The following is a 27,144-nucleotide window of genomic DNA, read 5'->3' as shown; positions in this document are numbered from 1 at the left end:
GAGCTTCTTCTCTTCTCCTCATAAAATACTGGTCATTTTGCGGCTGCCTCTGTGAACCTCTATCTTCAATACTGGTACTATCGGGCTCCTGAAACTACTTTCTTCCTCTTTCTTAGTTAGCCTTGTATGTGTGCTGTGTGTAGTTTTCTGTACATTTCCCCTTTTTATCATCTCTTTAATAAAAAAAAAAAGCTTTCTGGTTGAACATCTGCTTGATTTATTTGAGAGTTCTCTAAGGGAATAATCCACATAAACATAGGTGGAGAATCCCACTTATACCCTTTTGCTGTGTCTCCTTATGCTAATTCCCCCCATTAATTAGGAGACCTCCTATTTGGGTAACAAATTAATGGTGGATCACGTGGGCAACACCTTGCATTTCTGAGTATTGTGAGACACGAGCCTTAGAGTGAAGATGTAGGAAGACTTCCTCAGATATACTCTTGCAGGAGTGTGTGTGAGTGTATGTTTGCAGATCTGTGTGTCTGAGACAAGAGCAACTATTGGAATAAGAATCTTTTCACCTCTTGAGCCCATGTCATTCAGCAGCTTTAGTTCTCAAGGTTTGCGCCCCTTGGAAGAACAACTCTGGGCATCCACCTTGATGACAGACTTGTTAGGGTTTAGCAATTTTCTTGTACTGTAGAGCAAGGTACCCGTCTCTTCCAAAAAATTTGGCATTTCTGGATTAGGTAGCTCTGTTTGGTTCCTGACCCTCTTTCCCCTGCTTCTCAGCAAACCCCAGCAGAATGACAGCTGTAAGTTCCAGAGAGATCGTTTCACCCCTTTCCACTCTATTGAATAGTGAAGCCAAGTTCACTTTAAGGATTAGGGCAATATCCTTCCCGTCCCTGAGCTAAAGTCCCTGTTTTAGATCCATAGTTAGGGGTTAACTAACTGTGGTGTACCGACCCGTTAAGGGCTCTTTGGAATTGAATGACCATGCAATGAGAGTGAGTTACCCAAATAGTATCCTATTTGGGTAACTCACCGGGCTGGTGGGGGAACAGGCCCAGGAATGGGCCTCCCAGGGCGTGCTCCCAGCACGATGTCACTCCCGGGAGTGATGTCATTGCACAGGCCCCAGGAGTGGTCCTGTGGTGTGCACTAGGCCAATTGGTGCACAGCTCAGGAGCACTCCTGGGGGCCTGCGTGAGGACATCACTCTTGGAAGTGACATCATTGTGCCACAACTGGAGCACATGCATGTGAGGACATTCTAGAGCTGAGTGCCAGGTCCCTCCCCTATTGCCAGGAGGGTAAAGGATCTTGGCAACTATTAAATAGTGGGTTCAGACTTGAGGTAAACCAACAGCTCTTTATTCAGTATAACCACACACAACACAAACTGAACAGAAACCCTCAATATATATATATACAGCAGCTCTACCCCCTGAATACTAATAGCCAAAGAGAACACGCATTTTACAATACCCTCGTTTGCATAACCATATACAATGTAACTTATTTACAGCTCAGTGATTGGTCTTTATCTTGCCGTTCTGATTGGCTGCCACCCGTAATTATTAACCAATGATAGCATAGCCTTGAGTTCTCTTGCAAGCTAGAGTTCGACCAGTACGTTACACTCCTCCCCCCTAAGTCAGAACTGACCTTCTAACAAATATAGTATTTCAAGTGAGTGGGAGGAGTCCGAGTCCACTGGGACCGATGTATGGTCACTTGAGGCGAGGGACAATGTGAGTCTGGCAATTGAGCCGGTGTCTGTTCAGTCGTCAGCCCGTTACTTATATCCGCTCGGTTCTCAGGGGTAGTACTTGCCTCTGCAGCCTGTGGGCTGAATGTTGGTGCATGCTGTGGTATAGATTCACTGTCCGTTTCTTGAGTGACTGTGTCCTGTACACTTGGCGTTGGTAAGCTCTCAGCGCCCGTTGTCCTAGCCGGCCATCTGCGTCGTAGTTGGTCCACGTGTCGTCGTAGTTTCCTGCCATCAGCTGCAACAACGGCGTACGAAACTGGTCCCGTTGCGGTGTCTACGGACGCAGGCACCCACGGCAGACGTCCGCTGTAGTTGCGGGCATATACGAGATCTCCTGGCTGGAAGGTTCTTACCTCTCCTTCTGGCATGGGCCTTTCCTCGGCTGCTAGGTCGGGGTGCAGCCTGTCGAGAGTCACGGTGAGCTTCCTGTTCATCAGCAGCTCAGCGGGGCTACGCCCTGTCGTGAAATGCGTCGTGACGTGTTGCTGTAACAGGAACGCAGCCAATCGCGACTGCCAGTCCCCTTGGCTGATTCGCCGAAGGCTGTCCTTTGTTGTCCGCACCATCCGTTCTGCCTGCCCATTGGTGGAAGGGTGGAACGGAGCAGATGTGACTTGCCTGATGCCGTTGTTGGCCAGGAACTGCCGGAACTCAGCTGATGTGTATTGTGTTCCGTTATCCGATACTATCGTGTCAGCCAAACCGTGTGTTGCAAACAGCTGACGTAGGGCCCTAATGACCACAGCAGTAATCATTGTGGAGACAGGGACAACTTCTAGCCACTTTGAATAAGAATCCACAACTAGGGGTGTGCAAGCCAAAAATTTTCGGCTATAGCCGAAAGTAGAAAGCCGAAAGAAGATTCTCTATCGTTAAAGCCGAAAGCCGAAACAAGAATCTCTTTCGGCTTTCGACTTTCGGGATTCTTTCGGCATTATTTCGGCATTCTTTCGGCTTTTTTCTATGGGAAAATGCCTCCGTCTTCCAGGACGCCTGGAGGAGGCATTTTCCCACCGAATAAGCCCAAAATTGGTGGGGACCTTCCTCTAACCCTTCTCTAACAACCACCCAAGTTTCAGACAGATTGGACTTTGGGGGGCCATGTTATGGCCCCCCAAAGCAGGTCCCCCCATCCTCCCATAAGAAAGCGAAGGAGCAGCATATTGTTAGCATGCTGCTGCTGATCTTTCTTCATTATTTCCTATGGGGAAAAAATGAAGAGGCAGGCTTCCTTTGCCAGGGGTGGCATTTTGCATGCAAAATGCCCCCCAACCCTCTGGGGCCCTTCTCCCACCCCTCCTCCCACCCCCCACCAAGGCTCAGCCTGCTCCCACTTGGGGGGGCATTTCATGGCCTCCCCAAGTAGGTGCTCTGCTCTCATCTCTACCACTGACAGCTGGGGGAGGCTTGTGTTGCCAGGGGTGGCATTTTGCATGCAAAATGCCCCCCAGCCCTCTGGGGCCCTTCTCCCACCCTTCCTCCCACCCCCCACCAAGGCTCAGACTGCTCCCACTTGGGGGGGGCCATTTCATGGCATCCCCAAGTAGGTCCTCTCAGCCCCTAAAGTCCACCCCTTACAGCCCCACACAAACCCAATTCCCCCCCAGCTGCCACACACAGACCCAAATCCCCACATTAGCCCCTCACAGACCCAAATCCACCCCCACCTGCCCTACACCCATAACCCCAGGAACAGGCTGGCAAAGGCCAGCCCTCTCCCTTTGTTCCCTATGCTGGGAACTTCTAAACTCTCTTTCCCTGGGCAATTCTGCACAGCCCAGGGGTGCCACAATGGTGGGCACACTTCTGAGTGCCAGCTGGTCCCTGTGAAAGAGCACCTGAACCACAGACACCCTCCCTCAAATTCCCCCACCACCTACAGAGATGGCTGGCCAGCCAGCCCCATTGTTCCCTATGATGGGAACCAACTGCACAACAAAGAATAAAACAAGAACAACACAAAATAAAGTTTAAAAAAAATTATTTTCTCCCTTCCAAAGTACAAGTAGGCAAAGCATTATGACACATTACACCAGCAGTCCCCCACACAGAAAAATTAAAACAAAACTCACTTAACATCAGAGAATCACAAAGCATGATTCCTGTCAAAAACACTTTATTTCTTGAACAGCTTTAGGTTACACAGCAGGGGGGAACACCAAAGGGCATGGCAGCACTATCTTACACAAAAATAACACAACTCACTTAACATCAGAGAATCACAAAGCATGATTCCTGTCAAAAACACTTTATTTCTTGAACAGCTTTAGGTTACACAGCAGGGGGGAACACCAAAGGGCATGGCAGCACTATCTTACACAAAAATAACACAACTCACTTCACATTAAAGAATCACCCCAAAAAATAGCTGTCAAAAGCACTTTATTTCTGTAACTGCTTTAGGTTATACAGTAGGAAGGCACCACAGAGCAGGAAAGCAGTGTACTACACAAAAATAACACAACTCACTTCACATCAGAGAATCACACAAACACAATTGCTGTCAAAAACGGTGAAGTGGGTTGTATTATTTTTTGTAGTACATTGCTATCATGCCCTGTTGTGCCCTCCTACTGTGTAACCTAAAGCTGTTCAAGAAATAAAGTGTTTTTCCCAGGAATTGTGTTTTTGTGATTCTCTGATGTTAAGTGAGTTGTGTTATTTTTGTGTAAGATAGTGCTGCCATGCCCTTTGGTGTTCCCCCCTGCTGTGTAACCTAAAGCTGTTCAAGAAATAAAGTGTTTTTGACAGCAATTGTGTTTTGTGATTCTCTGATGTTAAGTGAGTTGTGTTATTTTTGTGTAAGATAGTGCTGCCATGCCCTTTGGTGTTCCCCCCTGCTGTGTAACCTAAAGCTGTTCAAGAAATAAAGTGTTTTTGACAGGAATTGTAGTCTTTTAACCTTGAAAGCCCCCTGGTGTGTCACGATCATTTGGGCTTCTGCCGTCGCCTTGTCCACGGGTAGTTGTTGGTAAGCCTGTGCCAGATCAAGCTTGGCAAAAACCTTTCCTCCTTGGAGCGATGCCAGGAGATGGCTCACGACTGGTACTGGGTAAGCATGTTGCTGCAGTGCTTTTTTGATTGTGCATTTATAGTCTGCACAAATTCGGACCGCTCCATTGGGCTTCAAAGATAGATGGGCTTCAGTGGGGTTACTATGGGAGTTTCCCACTTGGTGTGAGAAACTGGTTCCAGGATTCCCTGTTCGATCAGACGATCCAGTTCCTCATCTATCTTTGGCTTGAGCGCAAATGAAACCCTGCGAGGCTTCAGGTGGATGGGGGCCACGGCTGGGTTTAAGTCAAACGAGACAGGCAGCCCTGTGTAACTGCCAAGGGCCCCGTCGAAGACTGCTGGGAACTCTCTGCATACTGATGCCACCTCCTCTCGATGCAGCTGCTGCACGCCGGCGATTAGGATGCCGAGAGGTCAGAACCAGTCGAGGCCGAGTAAGCTAGGTTGGCAGCCTTGAACTACCACTAATCATAGTGGGCCAGCAAAGTCCTTATACTTTATTTGGAATGTGCCAATGCCCATGATCGGCACACGGCGGCCTTGGAAGTCTTTCAGCACCATGTCTGCTGATTCAAGATGAGGTGTGGATGACTTTCGGCGTATCATCTGTAGTGTGTGTGAAGAGATGATGGATAACGCTGACCCTGAGTCGACTTCCATCTCACAGGGCATGTTTTGGATCTTCACCATCACCTTTATTTTGTTGTTGCTTGGAGGTTGTAATGCTTGCACCGATGACTCACTGGTCTGTGCTACATCAGCATGGCGTATTGTGATTGTGTGGCAGTCGCTCTTACAGTTTGAAGCCTTTTTGTAGCTCGGCGATGACTTGTGGCTGGACTTGGGTGACCCGTCTTGGTTCCTTGCAGAGCGACAGGCACGAGCGATATGTCCCAATTTCCCACAGTTCCCACATTGTGCGTCCCGGAACCAGCATGACTTCCTCCAGTGAGGTCCCCCACAGCTTGTGCAAGGGGTGCCCTGAAATGCTGGGGGTCCCCCTTGTTTCTTGTCTTGGAACTTAGTTCGCAGTACTTCGTCCTCGTCTTCCTCTGAGGATGGCAGGTCCTCTATGCCCCCCTGATGTACCTGTTCGGACCTGCGGGACGGCGGTGGAGTGTGCGACTGTCGGAACTCCTTTGCGGATTGTTCTGCCGCTTCAGCTGCAAGGGCCTCCTCATGTGCTGTTTTGAAAGTCAGCTCTTTCTTTGCAAATAGTCGCCTTTGTAGTTTTTCATCCCGCAGCCCACACACTAACCTGTCCGGAAGTGCCATCTCTAGGTGAGGGAAATTGCATTGCCAGGCTGCCTGTCGGAGGGCTGTGACAAATGCCGCTATGGATTCCCCTTGTGCCTGGTTGCGCTTGTAGAACGCGTGCCTGCTGGCTATTTCTGATGGCTGTGGTGAGAAGTGTTCTTTGAGTCTGTTTTTTCTCGTGTCGAATGCTGTAGTTTGAAGCGGGGCTGGCACCACTAGCGCCCGTGCTATATCAAACATGGCATGCCCACACATGCTGAAGAACGTTGCTCTCGCGAGATCTGTGTCTTCAATTTTGTTCGCCTCAAGGTAGAAGTTGAACCGGGTAATGTATGATTCCCAGTCCTTAGCTGTTGAGTCAAACGGTTCCAAGTGGCCCTTAGTGGCCATGTCTGCCTTCTGGACGACGCGAGCGTATGCCGGATGGCTGAGGCGACAGTTCCTCGCTGGCAAGTAATTTGCTCTGTTCACGGGCTACCTTCCCAAGCTTAATATTTCAGCTCAGGTCTCGGGGCTGCCTACCCAAGCACCTTGTTAGTGATTTCGCTCTAGTAGTGGGACTGCATACCCAATCAGAGATCCCATCCTCGTCGCCAGTATTAAATAGTGGGTTCAGACTTGAGGTAAACCAACAGCTCTTTATTCAGTAAAACCACACACAACACAAACTGAACAGAAACCCTCAATATATATATACAGCAGCTCCACCCCCTGAATACTGATAGCCAATGAGAACACGCATTTTACAATACCCTCGTTTGCATAACCATATACAATGTAACTTATTTACAGCTCAGTGATTGGTCTTTATCTTGCCCTTCTGATTGGCTGCCACCCGTAATTATTAACCAATGATAGCATAGCCTTGAGTTCTCTTGCAAGCTAGAGTTCGACCAGTACATTACAGCAACCCTAGTTCCCCAGAAGAAAATGAGTATTTTGGAGAGTGTATTCTATGGCATTTTGCCTTGCTCCCAAATTAACCTTCCCCGAATTCTGCGTTCCCCCCAAATTTCCACGAATTTCCCAATCTGGAGCCCTCATGTGTGTGTTTGTGCACGTGTGTGCGTTCGTGTGTGTGTGTGAGAGAGAGAAAGAGGGGTGGAATGACTTGGCCCCAGTGTAATTTAGGGTGGTTCTTGGGTTTGTGACCTCTCTTCACTTTTCTTCACATTCCACAACCTTTCTGTGTTTTCAGCATGCCATCTCTTGTTACATTCAGGCCAACAAGCTGTTTGCAGTCCTGATTTGGCATAATTGTCTGATTCAGATGGAACAGCAAATTGTGGCTGGCTGAAACCAGGAAGTAACTAATTAGCTTACAACCAGCAAAAAGAGGGTGCAGGAGAGGAAGGAGGGAGCACATGAGCCCGAGGATCCTGAGGTTAATTTACATAGCACTAAATCATGGTTTGTTTGAAACAGGCCTGCATATCTTCAAGTGCAATAAAAGGTGTTTTTTAAAAAAAGAAAGCTGAGCAAGTAAAATGTTAGAACCTGAGATTTACTTCCTTAAATTAAGACTCTTATAGCATGCTAATTTGGTTGCCAACTGGACAGGGGAGAAATGCTCTTCTAATAGAGGTTTAATTAGTGGAAATGAGCAGTTGAAGCTTTTCAAAGCACGGTGAAATAACATTACCTGATAATTGCTTCCAGTTCAAACTGATGTTAAAGTGGGGAAACTGGAGAGGTCAGTTTAAAGTTGGCAAACCTATATGTTCATATGTAAGCACCTTGCAAAGTTCCTCAGGAATTTGATTCAGTCCTAAAGATGGCAAAATTCCCAACAAAGTTCCAAAAGTTTGCCTGATTCCACCAACCTTGATTTAGAACCCAACAGACAATTTTAACTTCTTAGGTAAACAATATTCAGGAGGATATCAAGGTATGATGCCAATTTTTAAGTGCCCGGGATCACTGGAAAGAACCTCCTACTTGGTTCCAGAAGAGCAATGATATCAAGAATGTAGCTTGGCAGCCACTAATCCCACAGTGGTCCTGTTTGGCACAAATGAGCATATGTATTTGTTTTCTTAAAAAAATAATTTATCTCTAGGCTCCAGACACTCACATTCAAGTAGGCAAACAATATTTCACATAAAATATAAGCCCCATTGAATGCTCAGCTCATATTAATCCCTAAAAAAGAGGTTTTCTTCATAATATGACCATGAGCAGGCCTACCACATATCATCAGTCCCTGAAAATTTGGAGGGCCACCTCCAGCAAATCCTGGTGCTTGCAGATAAAACAAGATGGTAAAACTTAAGGATGTCTCCCAGCTAATAATTTCCTATGTTGCAAATCTCAGCCATGCCAAGATCAATAGCCCTTGTTGACAGCAGATGTAACATTACCAGCCAAGGTACAAGGGGGCTTGGTTGTTCTCAGTTAAATTGAACCTTGACAGTAGTAAGTATTTTTATTACACTTTTCAGGGTCAGCGCCAAGAAAGTTTAAATGAGGAGCACATCTCTAGCATTCATATCCTTTACTTTCCTTGGGCACTTTAGGGGAAAAGGAGATTATACATATTTTTTTAAAAAATAAACCCATTCTTAGTTTCTGCCTTTGGTTTTACATTTCAAGACTGAACATGTATATATTATATTTGGTGAGCTGCTGTGTGATAGGAATTATCACCAAGACTCCAATGGTTTTAGTGCTCAGTCCAAGTGGTTCAAGCTTGTACCTTAAATTAAAAGCCAAAATGTTGGTGCCCTGCAATCTCAAGAAAATCAAGATTCAAAGATGAACCCCAAAGCTACCTAGTTCCAACTCCTGTATTGACAGGAATATCGAACTATAAGTTGTCCAACGGATTCACCTACATTATTAGGCCACAGTATGACCCGGGAGAAATAGGATGAGCTGAACAATACGCTCCATGAGCCAAGTTGTATATCATGCAGAAATGCAACAGCCACTCTGCCAGAGTTGCTACAATATCTTAAATAAGAATAAATTATTTTGGAATATGTCTACAATTCCAGCACTGACTATGAACAAAATCAATTGGCTGAGTCATCCCAGGGCCATCCTATTACAAAGATCTGTCTATGAATCAGACCATTGATCTGTTTGGTCTAGTTGTGTTTTCTTTGGCAGCAACTCTGCAAAATTTAAGAGGTGGCCATTTTCAGCCCTACTACCTACAATTCTTTTAATGGGTGTTAGGGATGGGACATTGGACCTTCACACGAGCTTTCGTATCTTCTACAAATTTCTCTGAAGTTGTGTTGCCGGGTCAGTTTGCCATTTTTCATATTTAAATCTCCTCTGGATTTGCTCTTTTTCACACATCTCTCATAGCAGAGAAATAGCATCTCTCAGTTGTTCTGTATGACGGTGCCTTGCTATTAACCTGTTCTCTGCATCTCCCATTAGATGACTTGGTGCAGATGCCTCCTACTCCTCCCAGCAGCCATGGCAGTGACAGTGATGGATCTCAGAGCCCAAGGTCCCTGCCTCCCTCCAGCCCAGTCCGTCCTGCTGCTCGTTCTTCTACAGCAATCTCCTCTTCTCCTCTCCTCACAGCACCACATGTAAGCAAGGGGAGGGAGTTCCTGTTATGGCCTTTTTGCTTTGCCATGAGGCTCAATGCAGCTCTCTGCCATCTCCATGAATAAGGTGAAAAGATATAATTGCTTCAAATACACTATGGAGATCTCTATTCTTGTATAGCAGCAGTTTGCTACATACCATGTTTGTGTTTCAGATCAGGACTGTGTAATTGAAAATATTTGCAACCATTTACTGAAGTTAGGTTTACAATCAATTTTGAGGCTCTTGCCAGACTCTGACATGCTTGGTAATTCTTGTTGTCTGAAAGCTCAGACGTCACAGATTTGCAGAAGAAATAATATGTACTCACTGCTAATAAAGAAACAAATCTGATGTGGGATTCATTGGAGGAAGAGAGGAAGAAAGGGGGGGAACCATGGGGGAGGGAGGCTCAAAGCACAGGGTGTTTAAAAATGCAGTTTGAAAGGTTTTGTTTTGTGTTCTGTTGTAAACCTGGCCGATGTACTCCAAAGCAACCCCATGTGGGCTTCTCCTTTCCTTAAAGCTCTGTAGTTTCTTCCCTGGACTGCTGGATTTGGCTTCCAGCCTACTACATGCTTAGTCCAGAGTGGGTGCTACACAACACCCCCAGAAAGCTCCAGTCTCTGATCCCCTGGTCTGTGGAGGAGGACCCTGGGGGCAAGGCCCTGGGCCCAAAGCAGCAGAGTGCCACAACATTTCAAGTGGTGCTTTGAGGAAAAATATTCTGAGAACTCTCACCCATGAATGTATGCAAATATGCTCATACAGAGTGAAGGGGGTTGACCAGGTATAACACAAGGGATCTCCTGTCTTCACTCTCACTCCCTATCTGTGTTGGTGGTTGTAATGAAAACCTTCAGAAAGGGAATTTTTCACAAAGACAAGTCTGGGGTGGGGTTGTGTGCAAAAATTCTGAAAACATTGCTGTTTTCTTCTTCTCCCTTGCAGAAGTTACAAGGGACATCGGGACCTCTGCTCCTAACTGAGGAGGAGAAACGTACCCTGATTGCTGAGGGTTATCCCATCCCCACCAAGCTGCCTCTTACCAAAGCAGAAGAGAAAGCATTAAAGAGAGTCAGGCGAAAGATCAAGAACAAGGTCTGTACTTCATTGTATAAAAGAGTAACTCACGTCATATCTGACTCACAGGAGTCAAAGCTCCATTCTTCATGGGATCGTGATGTTTTCACTTTTTACCACTTAAGTCTGCTGTCATTACATCCCTGTGAAGGTTGAGCTTTAGATGCAGCAATAATTTTGAGGAGAGCTTAGGGCATGCAGGCACATGTAGAATTCTAAGAATATCAAAGCCATTTCTTAAATTACAGTTTTGGATCATCATAATATGGTGACAACAACAGCAGAAGGACTAATACACCCATATTTATTTATGAGTCAGATATGGCTCTACCAGACCATTTTCCAGGTCCCTCAGTACATATCACATGAAAAGGTACTTTTAATCATTTCTGCAATCCTCGTGGTTGTGGAGGAAAGCTTGAAATTTATCAGTGGTCTCTACTGAAGGGACATAAATTAGAAAGGTTCATGAGAGCCAATGAGCTGAACTTCTGCATTTAACAAGTTGCTTGTTCTTTGCTTTTATTTCCTGCGCTCCACCCAACTGTACTCATGTATTGCTGCTCACTTCCCCCCATCCAGACCTTTGTACACCCCTTCCTTGTCATCAGCTCAGTCCCCACCAAAAATTCTAAACCATGGAATATTTATGCTTGAATTCCTGAGATTGGGAAATCAGGGGCATCCATACCTATTTGCATAATTTAAGGGTCCCAACCTTATTATTTTATTTTATTTTATTTTATTTTATTTTATTTTATTTTATTTTATTTTATTTTATTTTATTTTATTTTATTTTATTTTATTTTATTTTATTTTATTTTATTTTATTTTATTTCTGTTCCACTCTCCCCACAAGCAGGCTCAGAGTGGATCACAACATTTTAAAATGTACAAAAAATATAATAAAATTTTGCAGCAAAAATACATAAATTATAAAACAGCCACACACATTTTTCCCCACCGCCTCAGCCTAATAACCCATGGGACGGGGTGGCCAGTTACAGATGGTTACAAAACCTGAGGGGGGGCATATACTCCCTCCCCATGGCAAGAGGCCGATACAGTACCTTAGGTGGCCCACCTGCCTCAGTCCCCATAGCCTGGTGGAACATCTCTGTCTTGCAGTCTTAGCAGAAAGATAGTAAGTCCAGCTGGGCCCAGGTTTCTACAGACAGAGAGTTCCACCAGGTTGGGGCCAGGACTGAGAAAGCCCTGGCCCTGGTTGAGGCAAGATGAACTTCCCTAGGGCCAGGGGCCACCAACAGATATTTATCTGCTGAACAGAGCAGTCTCCGGGGAATATATTGTGAGAGGCGGTCCCGTAAGTATGCTGGTCCCAGTCCGCTAAGGGCTTTAAAGGTTAAAACCAAACCCTTGAACCTGATCTGGAATTCCATTGAGAGCCAATGCAGCTGGCACAAAATGTGAGTGCAGCTGGCGCAAAACAGAGTCCTGGTCAAAATACATGCTGCAGCATTCTGGACCGGTTGTAACTTATTGAAGCTGGGGGCACCTTTGTAATTCTGATATAGAGTAGTGGCTGCAATGTCAACTGCAAAATGTCAGGGAGTGAGGTCATGCATAACTCTAATAATTCAATATTTCAGGCAGACGCTCAATTTAACAGGATGCCTTTTAAAAATAACATAATGTTTAAAAATTTTCCTTCTATATATTCAGCTTACCTTCAGTCATGCAGTGAAGCTCCTTGCTCTGTGGTAGCAGCTGCTGCTGAAACAACTTTTTAAAAAATCTGGTAAAGCCAATCAGATCTTAAATCGCTGATCAGAAGCCTTGCTGGGCAAAAGTCGCACCTGGACCTGCCCACCTGGTCCCAGGAAGGTGTCAGCAGGCACCATTGAACTCACAGGTGCCATGTTTGGGACTCCTGGCATAACTTCAGAAGATAATTTCTGTAGTTTCTGATTATTACCATTTTTTGACCTAGCTGCAGCATTTAGAAAACTAGACAGCTTTTTACATCCAACCACTGTCCCCCATTAGTATATAATAAATTAATAAGTCTTGAAGATCCCACAAAAATGCTTCCATGGACCTTACTTTCTGAATACATAAGTATAAGTTGGTTAATCTAGTGAGCTAATTGCCTGGAAGGAATTGTTTCTCACCCAGGTGAATAAGCAAATAGCTGTGTGCAAGGCTGTATTGAACAGTAACAGTGGCTTCCCATTAAATGTGGGCTCCCATATTACATATTACAATGTGATTAGTCACCCACTGTGATTCAGAAATGGTCTCTAAGACAAGATTAAGTCTATCTGGCCTAAATGATTCAGCCAGTTATGGAAAACTGCATACTTAATTAGATTTAAGCTGATTTGTAGCCTGATCATAATGTAAAGCACGATCTGCATAGCAGCATAGAATTGTTAAAAATGGTACATGAAGAGATCCTCACTAATAATGATGTTATGTTGGTGCTGGCATTGGGAACATTTTGGGTGCAGTGTCTGATGTCCATGTATTTTAACAGGATTTGATATTACAGTTTAATATACAGCATATGAAGTTGCCGTATACTAAGTCAGACCATAGCTTTATCTAGCCCAGTATAGTCTTTTTTTTTTATTGGAGATGCTAGGACTTGAACATGGGCTCAGTCACTGTAGTATGAAACATTCCAAAGAGAAGGATTATTGAGCTTCTACCAGACTATTGATCTGTCTGCTCTATTTGTGTGTACTCTAACTGAATGCAGCTTCTGGGACCTTAAGCAGAGTTACTGAAGATGCTGAGGGCTGAATGTGGAATCTTATGAATACAAAGTATGTGGTCTTCCACTGAGTTATGGACTCTCCCAGTTTGTGCCCCAGCAACCAATTTATGATGATCAGCATGTCAGAGCAGACGTCATTACTTAAATCATGGACAGGCAGATGTAGGGGTGCTTCCAATGCAGGAACAGCACAGGCAACTCCCCATAGAGTGGTGTGAGAACCCCCTTCAAGAGCAAGACAGAAGAACTGCCAATAGTGCAACTCAATGCATGCTTCCAGAATATGTGAAAGGGTCCTGAGGAGTATGTATTGGCAGAAAATACATCTCAAAATTACAGCATGGTCACAGTGCTAATTCTTGATTTCCATATTCCTCAGATTTCTGCTCAAGAGAGTCGTAGGAAGAAGAAAGAATATGTGGAGTGCCTGGAGAAAAAGTATGTATGTTCCTCTGCCTGAGCATCCACATTAAGAAAGTTTTAAGCTTTTAGGTCACTCGTTTCATTGCATAATGAAGACCACCAAACTTCCTGTATGTTGAGGCGCTTATAAAATTCACACACCCTCCAAGAATCCTACTTTGTGACCTGATTGCTATCCAACAGAAGTGTCCCTTCTGATGTAATTCAGGACATCCATATCAGTAGACCATTCCATGAATACCCTGACTAACCATGGACAAAATTTGTCCATCAGGCCTGCCAAATCTCCTTTGCATTCCCTGCCTCCCTCCCAGGTTCTCTCCTCATTGCATACTTTTGCTGTAGCCCAGTTATGGAACTTATAATGCATAACAGGTTGCCTTGTGCCAAAGGGTGTGGTTCGTCATGGGTAGATTATATGTTTAAATGCGTAATGGATTGGCTATGTAAACCATGCAAAGGTTGCCTTAAGGAAGATGAGGGTCACTTTTTCCATTTCTGCTACGGATAAGCATGAAAGAATTAGCATGTTAGAGAGAAATTTCCAGTAGGGTGGTAGAACATTCAAACAAACCATTTTAGAGTCCATCACTGGAGAGTCCATCACTGGAATTCATTAAAGGCAGGTTGAACAAATGTCTAGATGGGTTATTTTAGGTAGACTCAACCCAGAAGGCTGGAGGAGCAGCAAAATGATCTCTTAAGGTCACTTCCAGCCTTGTCTCCAAGACTCCCTCTTCACTAATGGCAATGGGATTTTTAAAATTATGAAGATGCTTTAAGACAAACTGCTGTAGTTGACAAGATCTTGGATGTGGTATTTTGTAACAAACTCAAAGACACAGATGTCTTACCAACCAATTTTATTCATGGGAATAGGAATTAAAGAACTAAGCTGTAACAATTAGGTGAGATGGCATATAAATCTAACAAAGAAATCCATGAAAAGATTAATTTTTGGTAAAATAGCTTAAAATCATGTTCCATCATGTAACTGTTATGCATTAGGGAAGGAAAATTCTTCAGAAATCTATTTAAACCTTTCAGAGTAACCATGAAGGAAACCTCAGAGATGTTACAGCTCAGCTCCTTAATTCCTATTCTCATGAATGGAATTTGCTGGTGAGTAAGGAATCTGTGTCCTTGAGTCTGTTATAAAATAGGCAGGACTTACCACTGGTGTGTCATTGCTCCTGTCAACTACTTGTGATGCTGGGAGTTCCATAAACAGGGTTTCCAGTGAGTATCTGTGGGCATCAATTCCGATTGGGACTCTGAGGGCAGTCTGAAGGCTTTAAGCCTTGGGAAATAAATGCTCTAAGAAGTGTCTGTTTGCCCAGTTGAGGAAACATACAGATATCTGTATTAGTAACCTTGTGGTATGCCACTGGGGCAAACAGCAGCTCTTTGGGGCTATTTCAGGTTGGGCAAACTGTGGGAGGGAAGGCTCAAACTCCCCTCCCTTTGTATTGTGGTCCCAGTCCAAATCAGGCTCTGCTGCATGTGGTTAAAAAATATTCTGGGAGCTTTGTTCACAGATCTCCCAATGACACGTGTAGCTGAACCAGTGGGTCATTGTGGTGTTGAGGTTAGAGTACTCCATTTTGACATGAGAGGGACTCTTGAACTATGATGCTTGTTGGATAGCATTGTGCCAAACAAAGACAAAAATGGAATGTCTTCAGCCATCAGTGAATAGTTAGCTCACAGAGGAATCTAAGCGTGTTCTCAGGGCCAAGCTACAAGTGACAAATGACACTTGAACGGCAAGTGGATTGAGTGGAGCGCAAGTGAACAGGGAGAAATACACTTGCCATTCAAGTGTCATTCGTCACTTGTAGCTTCGCCCTCAGACGGCCAACAATCCCTATGAAGCTCTGAAGCCGTGACCTGGAGGTGAGTGTACACACCATGTTCACAGTTTTTGTAACTGGGGCTTGTTTTTATTTCTTCAGGGTTGAAACTTATACATCTGAGAACAATGAATTGTGGAAAAAAGTGGAGACTTTGGAAAATGCAAATAGGTGAGGAGAACCCTAATTTGATCTTTGCCTGAGGGTGCTGCCAAGCAGGGAGGTCAGGGCAGTGCTGGGAACAAAAGGAGAAGCGAAGGAACACCCCCACACCCCTTTCTTGGCAGGCTTTAGGTTGCCCTGGTTTTCCTCCAGTAGTAGCAGCAATTCAGCTGGGTTTGCTTAGCAAGTGAAGGAATGTTTGTATTGGGAGAGCCAAGAACAAACTTTTGTTGGAGAGATGGGGGAAGATAATAAGCAAACTTCCTCTCATCCCAATTCTGATGTGCTTTTTGTCTCCAGAACGATGCTAAACTGACAGGTTCCTTCTGCTTTCAGGAGTCTGCGCCTCCATCTGTAGCTCACTTGCCCAAGGCCCATCAGGCTAGCAGCTGAATTGGGATTCAAATGGAATCAGTCTCTAGGGAGAGGTGATTGTCTGGGCTAAGCAGGTATAAGCTGGAGTCATCAGGCAGGGAAGTGTTTTATAACACAGTGTGAGCAGCAGGGGAGGAAGAACCAGACTTGAAGGCAGGAAAAACAGGATTGAAAGGAGCAGACAAGTTATTCCTGACTGCTTCAGTAAATGTCACTTGTGGAACATTTTCTTGTCTAAAGAAAAATCCTAACCATTTCAGCTGGGAGCCATTCAGAACCTGAGAGTTCCTGTAGGAAATGGTGGGAAAATAACAAAAAAAAATCTATGGCATCTTAAATGCTTACATAATAAGAGCATGATGGTCATATTGTGCATTCCCAGGCCTCTGAACTGACAGAGTGTTTTGATCTCTGGACCCAAAAGCATTTCATGATGACAATAGGGCCTGATCCAGGCCATTTTCTAGGTTCTCAAGGGCTGTCTAGTGTTGCAAAGTCTAGGAAAGAGCATAGCAAATACTTACAAGGGGATTCCTATGGCAGACATGTTAGCAAAAGAAAAACCGTGCACATTCCTAATCAAAAGGGCAATCTGTCTTGGTCAGGCTTTGTTTAGAGCCTATTCCCTCTTCCTTTTGCACCCGTTTGCCTTGAGCTCAGCATCTGCCTGCAGAATCCATCACCCCCATTGTTCTCAGTTGACAGAATCTCAACCCAAGGAATTTTAATCCTTTGATGCTTTTGGAGAGGACAGATATCCAGTGTAGATAGCAATGGGAGAAAACAGGAGGAAGGAACTGATGTTTGCCTGGCCCACCTCCCATGAAAGGCCAAAATGAAGCAAAGGGTCAGCATGTGCAAGAAAAGTAGATTTGGAGATCATACTTTCACATCTTTTTCCAGCGTTCTAGACTATAGGACTCTAGTTCATGTCTTTTTATGCATGCTTGTAGGCTAAGTTTACATAAATAGCTACATCAAATGAACAAATAAACTTTGAAAATGTAATAACTTTTGCACTATCCATACTGAGAAGAATTAAAGCAAGGAAGGCCACGAGTACAGGTTCCTTTTTAAAGGGTGGTAATATTCTAGTGTATTCTAGTGCTATCTTTATGTATGTTACAGGGGCTGGGCCCATTCTCCTTCCTAGCATGCTTCTATTAACCACAGAGAGTATTCCATGTAGCAGGAAAAGCCAGAAACACTCTGTTAACTTTATATAACTTCTGTAAATATAATTCTCCAAGGCAATTGAAGGAAGCATTATGTATTTCTGTTATTAAAACATGTGTGAACAGTACAGGATTAAAGCATGCCCTTCTGATTAGCCTCTCTAGAAGTATCCAAATCTGTTTGCTTAATATTCTTGTGAATTCAGCCTTGGATGTTCCCTTCCTCTGCTCTGCCAGCTGCACACAGAGATTCCATTAATCAACAAGACTTCAGCCAAAGATGGGAAACTATAATCGGTGACCTTGTTAGCCAGAACCTATCTCCTCACTTAACCTTGCCAGCAATCTTGACCTTGTGCTTGAGCTTGGAGAGGGAGAGCACTGCCCTCCTGGCCTTCATTCTGAGGCTCTTTGTCACAGTCATTTCCTCTGATCATCTATCTGACCTTGTCTTTCCGGTTAGATGCTGCTCCTTAGAGACCCTAGAGGTGTTGGGATGTTGTCTGCTTTTCAGTAGCCCACAGTAATAGTTATGTTGGTTGATGCCTGCCATCTGCTGGACTGTTAATGAATTGTGTACCTTCTTTCTAACGGAGCTTCTGGTTTTGAAGCTATAGCAATGGTTTCCAACTCCCCCAATGATAGTGAATGCCTCTTTTGAACACTTCAAAGCAGTTACTCTGAAACTGATAATAGCTCTAAATGTGGTAATTATCTATGGTTCAATGTGAAGAGGAATGCTTGATCATATCCTCAAACTCTTTGTGTTATTCTTTTAAGATACTATCCAGTAGGGAAAGCCAGAATTAAAGCTGTGGCTTAGTGAAAGTTTTCCAACATTAAATTAAGTCAAGAAAAATGCTACCACTGAAGATATCTAACTCCTACCATATTAGTTCCCAGTTCTGTCCCATTGTTAAATATATGATAAATATATGATCTCAGTACAATATCCTGTATTGTGTGTCTTGTTTATACAGGATTCCGTTGAACTCTTGTATCTTCAGCACTGTTTAATTCACATTTATCTCAAACTGTTCAGTGCATATGGTATTCAGAGGTAGAGAACAATAAAAATACTATTTATTTATGTATTTTTATTTATCAAGAACCATAAGAAACCAGCAAATACATGTTTTGTCTAAAAACATTCAATTCTTTTGTAGAACTCTGCTTCAACAATTACAAAAGCTACAGGCTCTGGTAGCCGGGAAAGTTTCTAGGCCATACAAAATGGCTTCCACACAGACAGGGACCTGCCTGATGGTAAGCTCTACATGATCTCCAGTACTTCTTTTCTTATTGCCAATGTATATGTATACATATATCCCGCACCTTTGTAAAGTTACACTTTCTTCAAATGACTTCATGCATGTGCATTTTGAGTCCAATGGCACTTTAAAGACCAACAAGATTTTCAGAATATAAGCTTTCAAGAATCAAAGTTTTCATGGTATAATGTTTGTTGGCGCAGCATGGTTTGAACAGTGACTTATATACAGAATCTTGTTCTCAGTGTCAAAGTGCTTCGCCAAGCACCTAATGGAACAAGCTCCACTCCAGCACAAGACACTGCTGGCTTATATCCTCCCATAGCACCCCCCAGTGTCCAATCATAACACATCTGGTGAGGTGTCATAGGTTGTTTCTCTGCTCCTGCATCATCCAAGGACCTGTCAAATAGATCTTTTACATCAGTAGTGACATGACAGATACAAACAGCAAGACATAGACATGCTTCTTGGCTCACTATGTCAACAAATGTTTTGAGAATCAAACCTCTGACTTTGGAAAGTTCATACTTGTTGGTCTCTAATGTGCCACTGGACTCAAATCATGCTGTTTTACTGCAGACCAACAAGGCTACCTTCTTAAAACTATGCATGCCATACTGAAATTATAGTTTCTGTGTATGATGAGTTTTAGCATCTACAGTGGGCTACAAAATCCATGATATAGCAGAAAGCAATAGTGATATGTAAGCTTGCTTAACTCAACATTTCAGCATACAAAACTTTCTGAACTTCTGCCCCAGATAGATTCTGTAGCAAAACCCACATCCAGCATCTACTCTTCTCTGTTACTGTTTTAGGAGCAGGAATAGCATGTTAATTTGACTTTTTATTTCAGGTGTGAAAATGTCTAAGGACATTGCATTCTAGGTGATAGCTTATAATAGCAAAATCCATTAGTTCTAGATAAAAATAATACATTTTTATACCTTTATACATACTGACCTCATTGAAACTAAATTCCCTATTCTTCTATCTTGGTTATTAACGAGCTTCAGATTCATTGCCTCTGCATTGTTAATAAAAAGTGACACCACAGAATTATATTATTGCATTTTTTATGTTACATTAGAACCAGTGTGGTGTAGTGTTTAGAGTGTCAGACTTGGATGGAGGAGATTTGTGCTCAAATACCCCCTCAGCTTGTGGGATGTCCTTGCTCCCGTCACTTTCTCTCAGCCTGACTAAACTCAGAGATCAGTTAAGAGGATAGAATGGGGAGAGGAGAACTGTATATGCCTCTCCTGAAGGAAAGATAGGATAAAATGTAGTTATTAAAATGTCTAAGGACCAGCCAGCTGGTCAGCTACAACGAGGGCAATTTGTATAGGCTCACCCATTGCCACCACCTCCTGCCCTGCTGCCCGCCAGGTCCAAGCTGGACCTTTCTGCTTCTTGGCTTGGACCAGGACAGCAGCAAAATGGGAGGAAATTATCTGGGGTGAGCCTACTGCAGTTGTCACTACCATTCACCAGGTCTGAGTTCAAGGGCCCTGCATCACTGCCGTTACCATAGGGGCTCAGTTTGAGTTGCTCCTGGTCACTAGCAGCTCTCTGGGCAGTGGCTCACTGGGAGATTTCCCAGTAAGTTAAAGGATCAATCCATTCCTTTCTTGGGTACCCTGTATAAATACATACATACAGTTACATTATTTCTGTTAGTTGTCTTCACTGATGATTTCTACTATGTCTCATCCACAGGTCCTGGTTTTGTGCTTTGTTCTGGTTCTGGGCTCCATGATGCCATGTCTCCCAGAATTCTCAGCAACATCACAGACAGTAAAAACAGCTCAAACACCAGACATTTACACAACCAGCAAAAGTGAGTCTAAAGTGATCTAATTCTTTGCTACTCTCACCTTCTTGAAAGGCAAGATCTGTCTTATCAATGCTGGGTCCTGCCTACCGCTTTCTGAATACAGCACATATTCTGAGTATATTCTTCTGTTGCAAGGATGAATCAGCTAAAGTTTTGTCCATGTGGTTTATCTCATTTATGGGGATTCATCATGCAGTTAAAACAATCCATTACTATCTTATTCTTGACAAGGTTTTCTTCCAAAGCTATTGCAACAGATTTTTTTTTCATAGTCCTATGCCCTGGTAGTATGATAAAGGCTTTCTTGTCTTTGGAAGGATTAATTGTCCTTCACTTGGTCTCCAGAAGCCTCCTCCTGAACTAATCAGGGGAATGAAACTTCACCTTTGGGATAGTGTGTGAGGGAGATCAAAAGTAGGCCTTGAGTTTATATGTTCCTATCTGTGCTTCCCTCACTGTGGAAAGAAGTGAACAAATCAACTAGGAGGTCTTTCTGACCTTGCAAAATAAATCCCTAAAGCAGACTTCACATAAACACATAATCTTTCAGTTCATTTGTTCATATCTCTCTGTAGTGAGGGGGGAAAGTGGAGAAGGAACCACGCAAGCCCAAGGCCCCTTCCAGTCTCACTCCCAGTACAATTCCAAGGGAGAAGTTGGGCTCACTGACTAAGAACCTCTCCTCACAAACACTTCTTTGTGCCAGTTCCAAATGGGTAGGCATGTTCATCTGTTGCTTGCAGCAAAACAAAACTTTAAAGTGAGACTTCAAAAACTAACAAAATTTATTCCAGCTTAAACTTTTCATCAGATGCATTTGTGTGACAAGGTCATCTTAAGGTGACTTTTTCAATGGGTTTGTACTTGAGTAAGGTTATTGAGTTCTGAGCCCTGTAACAGCAGCCTAGTATAACCTCTTTTTGTTTCTTTGTTCGTTTCTTTGGGTTCTATGGGCTACTTTAGGAAACAAACTTGCAACACTAAGAAAATTTCTTTACACCAAACCGTTCAACAATCAGAACAATACAACTGTTTTTTTAACCAAACTCATAGGAGCAACAGAACAGAAACTTGCAGCCAACAATGTCTTTAAGTTCAGTCAACTAAGTGGTTGTCTTTGAAACCACTCAGGGTAAGCAAGGTCCAACTTTTTGGATCCCACCAAGTACTAGAGTCCTTTGCTACAGTCCTCTTGGTTATGAAGCAACTGGAACCCAGTCTTTAGCTTAGGAATTACAGCCCTGCAAGAATAATATGATTCCAGTAATAATACAAAACTAAATATGACACATATATACCACTTTTAGTCAGTATTGTTCACATACAACATATTTCTGATTACCTTATTCAAGGTGATAAGAGAACGTAAAATATTATCAAGCTCCCCAGCAGCCAGCCTCTTCCTCAGCTGCCTGGCTCCAGATACTGACTCTGCCCTACTAGGCTAAACCAATTCGCTCTTGAGGGTTATACTAGCATTAAATTTTTGTAGTAAAGTGAAGCTTTCCCAATTACTTTACCTCCCTGCCAGGTCACTTACTTAATTTCTGTCGTTCAGACTGTTGTTAAAGGCTCAGGAGTAGGATAGGCAAAAAAGATACTACAAGAAATGCAAAAACTGCTTTCAGTTTCATGCATGAAAATGCCATCATACTCCTGAGAAAGAGCATATTATTTTCCAGTGTCCTCCTGAGTCCACAAGGCTGTGTGCAGTTCTGGTTATCAAAAGGGACATTGTAGAGCTGTACAAACTACAGAAGAGGGCAACCAAGAGGATTAGGGGGTTGGAGCATCTTTCCTATGAGGAAAGGCTGAAGAGGCCGGGACTTTTCAAGTTTAGGAAAGAGATGATGGGGTGGGGGACATGATAAAGATTTGTGAAATTATCAGTGGCTACCAGCTGAAGTAACTAAAGGGAACCTCAACATTCAGAGGCTGAAAACCTCTGAACATCCGTACCAGGAAGGCAGGCCATCTGTGTCCTGTTGTAGGCTCTCAAAGTAACTGGTTGGCTTCAGGAGACTAGCTGTGTCGGTCTGCAGTAAAACAGCAGGATTTGAGTCCAGTTACACCTGATCAAAGAAGAAAGGAGCTCTGACTCTTGAAAGCTCATACCCTGAAAATCTTGTTGGTCTCTAAGATGCCACTGGACTCAGATCCTGGTTGGTCACTGTGTGAGACAAGATGCTGGAATAGATGGACCACTGGTCTGATCCAGCAGGGCTCTTCTTATGTTCTTTTGTCTTCCATAAAGTTATTTAATCTTTTAGGATTTGTCTCTAAGGTCTTATAGAGGGGAATACAGTGGGATATAAAGGTTATATTTATTTTGATTTATAGTCATCATAGTTCAGTGTGGATTACAGCAGTTATTACCTCCTAAAATGGTACCCTCTCTGTTCCCTAGGTGCTAACAAACTTAATGTGTAGAGCATGGAGGGGGAGTTGGGAAACTGGCATAATTTATAAAACATAAATAGATTTCAAACATTACAGATACTTGCACTCCTACAAGGATTGTCACCTCAGCTGGTTGAATAGCTATATCTGTCACTTCAACTAAACATCCTAACTTGCTTCCAAATCCTTCTGGGCTGGTGACTGCCTCCAACATACAAACTGAAAACAAAGACCTGGTTCTCACCCTAAACAGCTAAGGGTCAAGCTAGACGTGCAAGTTTGGGGAATTGCTGTTAAAAAATAAAGAAGAGCACAAATGATCTCAGAAGGGGGAGGAAGGGCTCATCCCTTCCCCTTCAAGCCATTTCCAATGTCAAAATTGCACAGGGGTGTTCCTCCCCCCCCCATTTTTACCATTCCACATGCAAGGAATACTCCACAGAAAAAACAGAGGGGTAACTGTTTTAGTCTGTTGCAAAAAATAGTGGACTCTAGTCAAAGAACGCATATGCTGGAATAAAAAAATAATTAGTCTTCAAGATACTACAGGACTCCTGTTTATTTTGTGTACTTTGACTGTGTGTATGTCCATATTTGTCAGCACAAGGTATGGCGGGGAGGGGGGCAACATCAGCATCACCAAGTCCTGTCCGTTGCACTGAATGGAGCTCTCTTTTGCAGTTCAGTCCCGGAGCCTCTTGTTCTATGAGGAGCCTGGAGGCTCCTTAGAAGACAGCTACAGCTCCTTCCTCTCTGTGGAGCATCCTGAAAACTGGGAGGCTGACAAAGGGCAAAGTGAGGAACAGCATCCTCAGGAGCACGCACACAGTCCCCTGTCTGTGGCTCATGAAACAGCCAAATACCTAAACAAACCCCACCTGGAGGGTCCAAACCAGAACCAAACAAGCTCAGCTCTCACTCACCCCAAGGAGCCATTCCATAAGAGGTAAGCAAGGCAGAAAACATCCTCTATTTCCTTTTATTTTTTTAACATAACTTTTATTGGATGGGTTAACATACAATTAACATTATAACAGTTACATTTTCCTTTGTTTCCCATGGTTATATGCTTCCCATGCTATACTTTGGAAATGGAGTCCTTGATATCTGTTGGAAATAGAGGATGTGGGAAAACATCCTCTATTTCCAACAGACATCAAGGACTCCATTTCCAAAGTATAGCATGATTTCTAAACAGGGACTAGGAGCCCATGCCACAGGTAAAAGGAGGGGGGCAATTTCTGCTAACCCCCTCTCCAAGTTGTTCCTGGGGGGGAGGGTCCCCCATACCCCTTGAGCAGCATGGGGAGGCGTGTTTTGGGCAAATTGGTGAACCCACCCCTCCTTTTGTTCTTGGAAATCTAGGCAGAATTCAAACCAAAGGTTTCAGATTTTTTAATGACTCCTGTGCTTTGAACAGATTTTTTTTTTGTAAAAGATTAACAGATTCAGACATTAACTGTAGATAATGTGTACCTCCATGCTATGAAAACTTTTTCTTGCTGATTTCTGGAGCTCAAGCTATTGGTGAAGAAGAAACAAAAGCAAGGCAGGAGTTTTTTGTCCCATTGGCTTGGGAACCCTGGTGATTGATTGATTGGATTTCAGTCCCACTTTTCAGCCATGAAGTACTCAAAGTGGCTTCTATTTTAAAATGCAATTACCTCCTCCCCTCCCCTCCCAACATATCATCTTCCTTTCGTGGGTTGGGAATGGCTGCTGGGCAGGGTGTACTCTAGCCCCTTTCTCCCAGGACTAGCAATCTTGACAGGAGCCTCTTGCTGCTTTGCCTCAGTTTTTACAAACTGATCAGTCCCCAGAGTCTCTGAAACAAAAGTTCAATGGCCCAAGGAAGTTTCCAGTGGCAGAGGCTGATTTCTTCTGTTACTGTCAAGCATATAGGCACAGGCAACACATATTATGCTCCACAAGTTAAGCCAGTTTTAAATTGGATGAACTTGATCTGTTTTAAGGAAAACTTGAAGTTCTAGTTTTGTGATGATCTCGTGTGTCCTCTACTGGAGACCACTAGGTGACTCTCCCGTTCAGCAATGGAACTGCTCTTGGTGACAGAGACAATGTGGTTTATGCCTGAAAAACAAATGTCTGCTCCTAGGCTGCTAGGAAAGGGTCTTCAGAGGAATTTAATTACTCACCCCAAAAACTGAATCAAAGGAGACTAGAAAGGCATCAAAGTAGTTATCAGAGGACTGGGCCTGATGAGGGAGAGTTAACAATTGACAAAATGGCTGACGGATACTTTTGGTTGGTTTTATTTTTCTACAGAGAGAGACGCTCCAGTGATACAGCTGAATACTTGTAGCGGCTGCCAGCCCTCAGAGCCTTCACTGTCTGGATGCAGGATCCTTTCCTAGATGAGTTATTAAGGGGACTAAGTGGGAGAGGATGCTCCATTTAGACAACTACAGCCTGGCCTTGAGTTCAACCTCTTCCCTCTTTCCCACTTGCTCCCTGCACCCCCAGTGTCATATCGATCTTTCTGCCAGGACTCACAGTGATCACCGTCATCAGGGATATTGCCTGGCAACAGACAGAAGGCCCAGCCCTCTCATTCCCCTCCTCCTCCTCATCACCATGGCCACCAGTTGTGTTCTTTCCTCTCTGTGCAATCTGCCATCAAACTTCCTCAGCACACAAACTCCAAATCTGCTCTCTATAAATTGTCCCTGGCCATTTCTGTGCCTGGAAAATTTTCTCTTCTGCTTTGTCAAATACTTTTTAAAATTTCTATTACTTTTATACAGTTAAAGTTATACAGAAAACAAAGGCAAAAGGTTAAAAATATATCACAAATGAATATCCAATGACAGAAGAAAAAGATTCAGATAAGGTTATTTTTTCTCTCATCATCAGTCTAGAAGCACAAATTCACAGATCACAAATCTTAATCTGTGTAAAGCTATCTATGATGATTGTAAAAGGCTAGAAAATGAGGCCATTCCATACAGCAATCCAAAGTCTTGACTGTTTTGTCAGATACTGGTATTAACTCTATTCTTTCTTTCTCCAGCATGTTCGTGTATTTCCTTCTTTCCTACCTAGCTAAAGTGATCATTCAAGACTCAATGCCTGAAGCTGTTTTAGGAATGGTCTAGAGGACCTTGCATATAAAATTAGGAACACATACATACATACACACCTCCTATTTCAGCTCTCACACACTCCTTCCAGAGTTTTTTGGTTCCATTTTCTTCAAACAAATGAGCATTAATGAGGTCCTGCTGTCCTGTTACAACATGAGATTGCAAACTGGATGGGCATCCATTACAACTAAGGAAATAGATCTGTTTGCAAATAACCACATACATATCAAGCAGAGATGGTTGGGTGTATGTGCATTCCCTACAATCCCCCTTTCTTTGAATGTTTCCTGGTGCTATTTGGGACAGATATAAAATCAACATGGTTTCCCTTCGAATAGATGTGGAGGAGACCCTGGGAGACTCTTCAGAGCACTTTCTTAACCCAAACCACCAGGCACAGTGACCAGAATATACCACTGCACCTCCAAACAAATATACGAAACCCTTCTCCCTACCTAATACCAGCATAAAGAACCACTGTTCAATTAATTGCATATCTTTTCATCTGTGTCATTAGCTAGACATTCTACTGGCATAGTCCATGTGTGCCTCAAATTATCACTGTTGTACAGAGACCAAAACCAGAAATTGTTTGTACATAATGAACCTTATTTTGTATTATTACTGATCCCTTAAGATATTGTATTTTGGAGAATCTCAGATCCTATTTTCTGTATTGTATTTTATTAAGAGTTATTGCGGGCTTGGCCTCTATGAACTTCCTCTCTTTGTAGGATGCTGTTTCCTCTTCGTCTAGTAGCTAAGGTTTGCCTTGTTTTCTTTTTAAATATATCACTGTTTTCTTCCTGTTACTAGCTCTGCAATTGCTTTGGAGCAGCAAAATTAAAAAAAAAAGATGCAGCATCAACTTTGTTGTTCAGGTTGTTCATTATTTAATTTAGGTGTGATGAATTTGTGCAAGGCTAGCCCAGTCCCTTCATTATCCACTCTCCTACTATGCAGAGCAGTCTCCAAGCACAGTGGAGCATCAGTAAGCATCAGTAAGATACTGGCTTTTGAGGAGTGAAGGCAGCATTCTTCCCTTCTAGACGTACCTTCACACTCACCTGAATTCCACAGTGATATCATGGGCCATAAGAATCATTAAAATAAATGGATACTTATTTGATATATTTATATGCCACTTTTCTTGAAAGCTCTAAGCAGTTTATGGAAAACC

At 43.3% G+C, this 27,144-nt stretch overlaps 1 protein-coding gene across 1 annotated transcript in view; it reads left to right on the top strand.

The window, feature by feature from the left end:
• Positions 1-26,832, top strand: part of CREB3L1 (cAMP responsive element binding protein 3 like 1) — a 125,572-nt gene extending 98,740 nt beyond the window's left edge. Inside the window, exons 5-12 of the mRNA XM_054972687.1 lie at positions 9,383-9,540; positions 10,490-10,639; positions 13,741-13,799; positions 15,740-15,808; positions 18,516-18,615; positions 20,343-20,463; positions 23,542-23,806; positions 25,147-26,832. Of these exons, the coding sequence (XP_054828662.1) occupies positions 9,383-9,540; positions 10,490-10,639; positions 13,741-13,799; positions 15,740-15,808; positions 18,516-18,615; positions 20,343-20,463; positions 23,542-23,806; positions 25,147-25,183 (959 nt within the window). The 3' untranslated portion in view covers positions 25,184-26,832. The remainder of the gene's footprint in view (positions 1-9,382; positions 9,541-10,489; positions 10,640-13,740; positions 13,800-15,739; positions 15,809-18,515; positions 18,616-20,342; positions 20,464-23,541; positions 23,807-25,146) is intronic.
• The last annotated feature ends 312 nt before the right edge of the window (positions 26,833-27,144 follow it).

Source organism: Eublepharis macularius, chromosome 2 (genome assembly GCF_028583425.1).
Source record: "Eublepharis macularius isolate TG4126 chromosome 2, MPM_Emac_v1.0, whole genome shotgun sequence".
Classification (NCBI taxonomy): Eukaryota; Metazoa; Chordata; class Lepidosauria; order Squamata; family Eublepharidae; genus Eublepharis; species Eublepharis macularius.
This window is presented reverse-complemented; position numbering and strand designations above follow the sequence as displayed.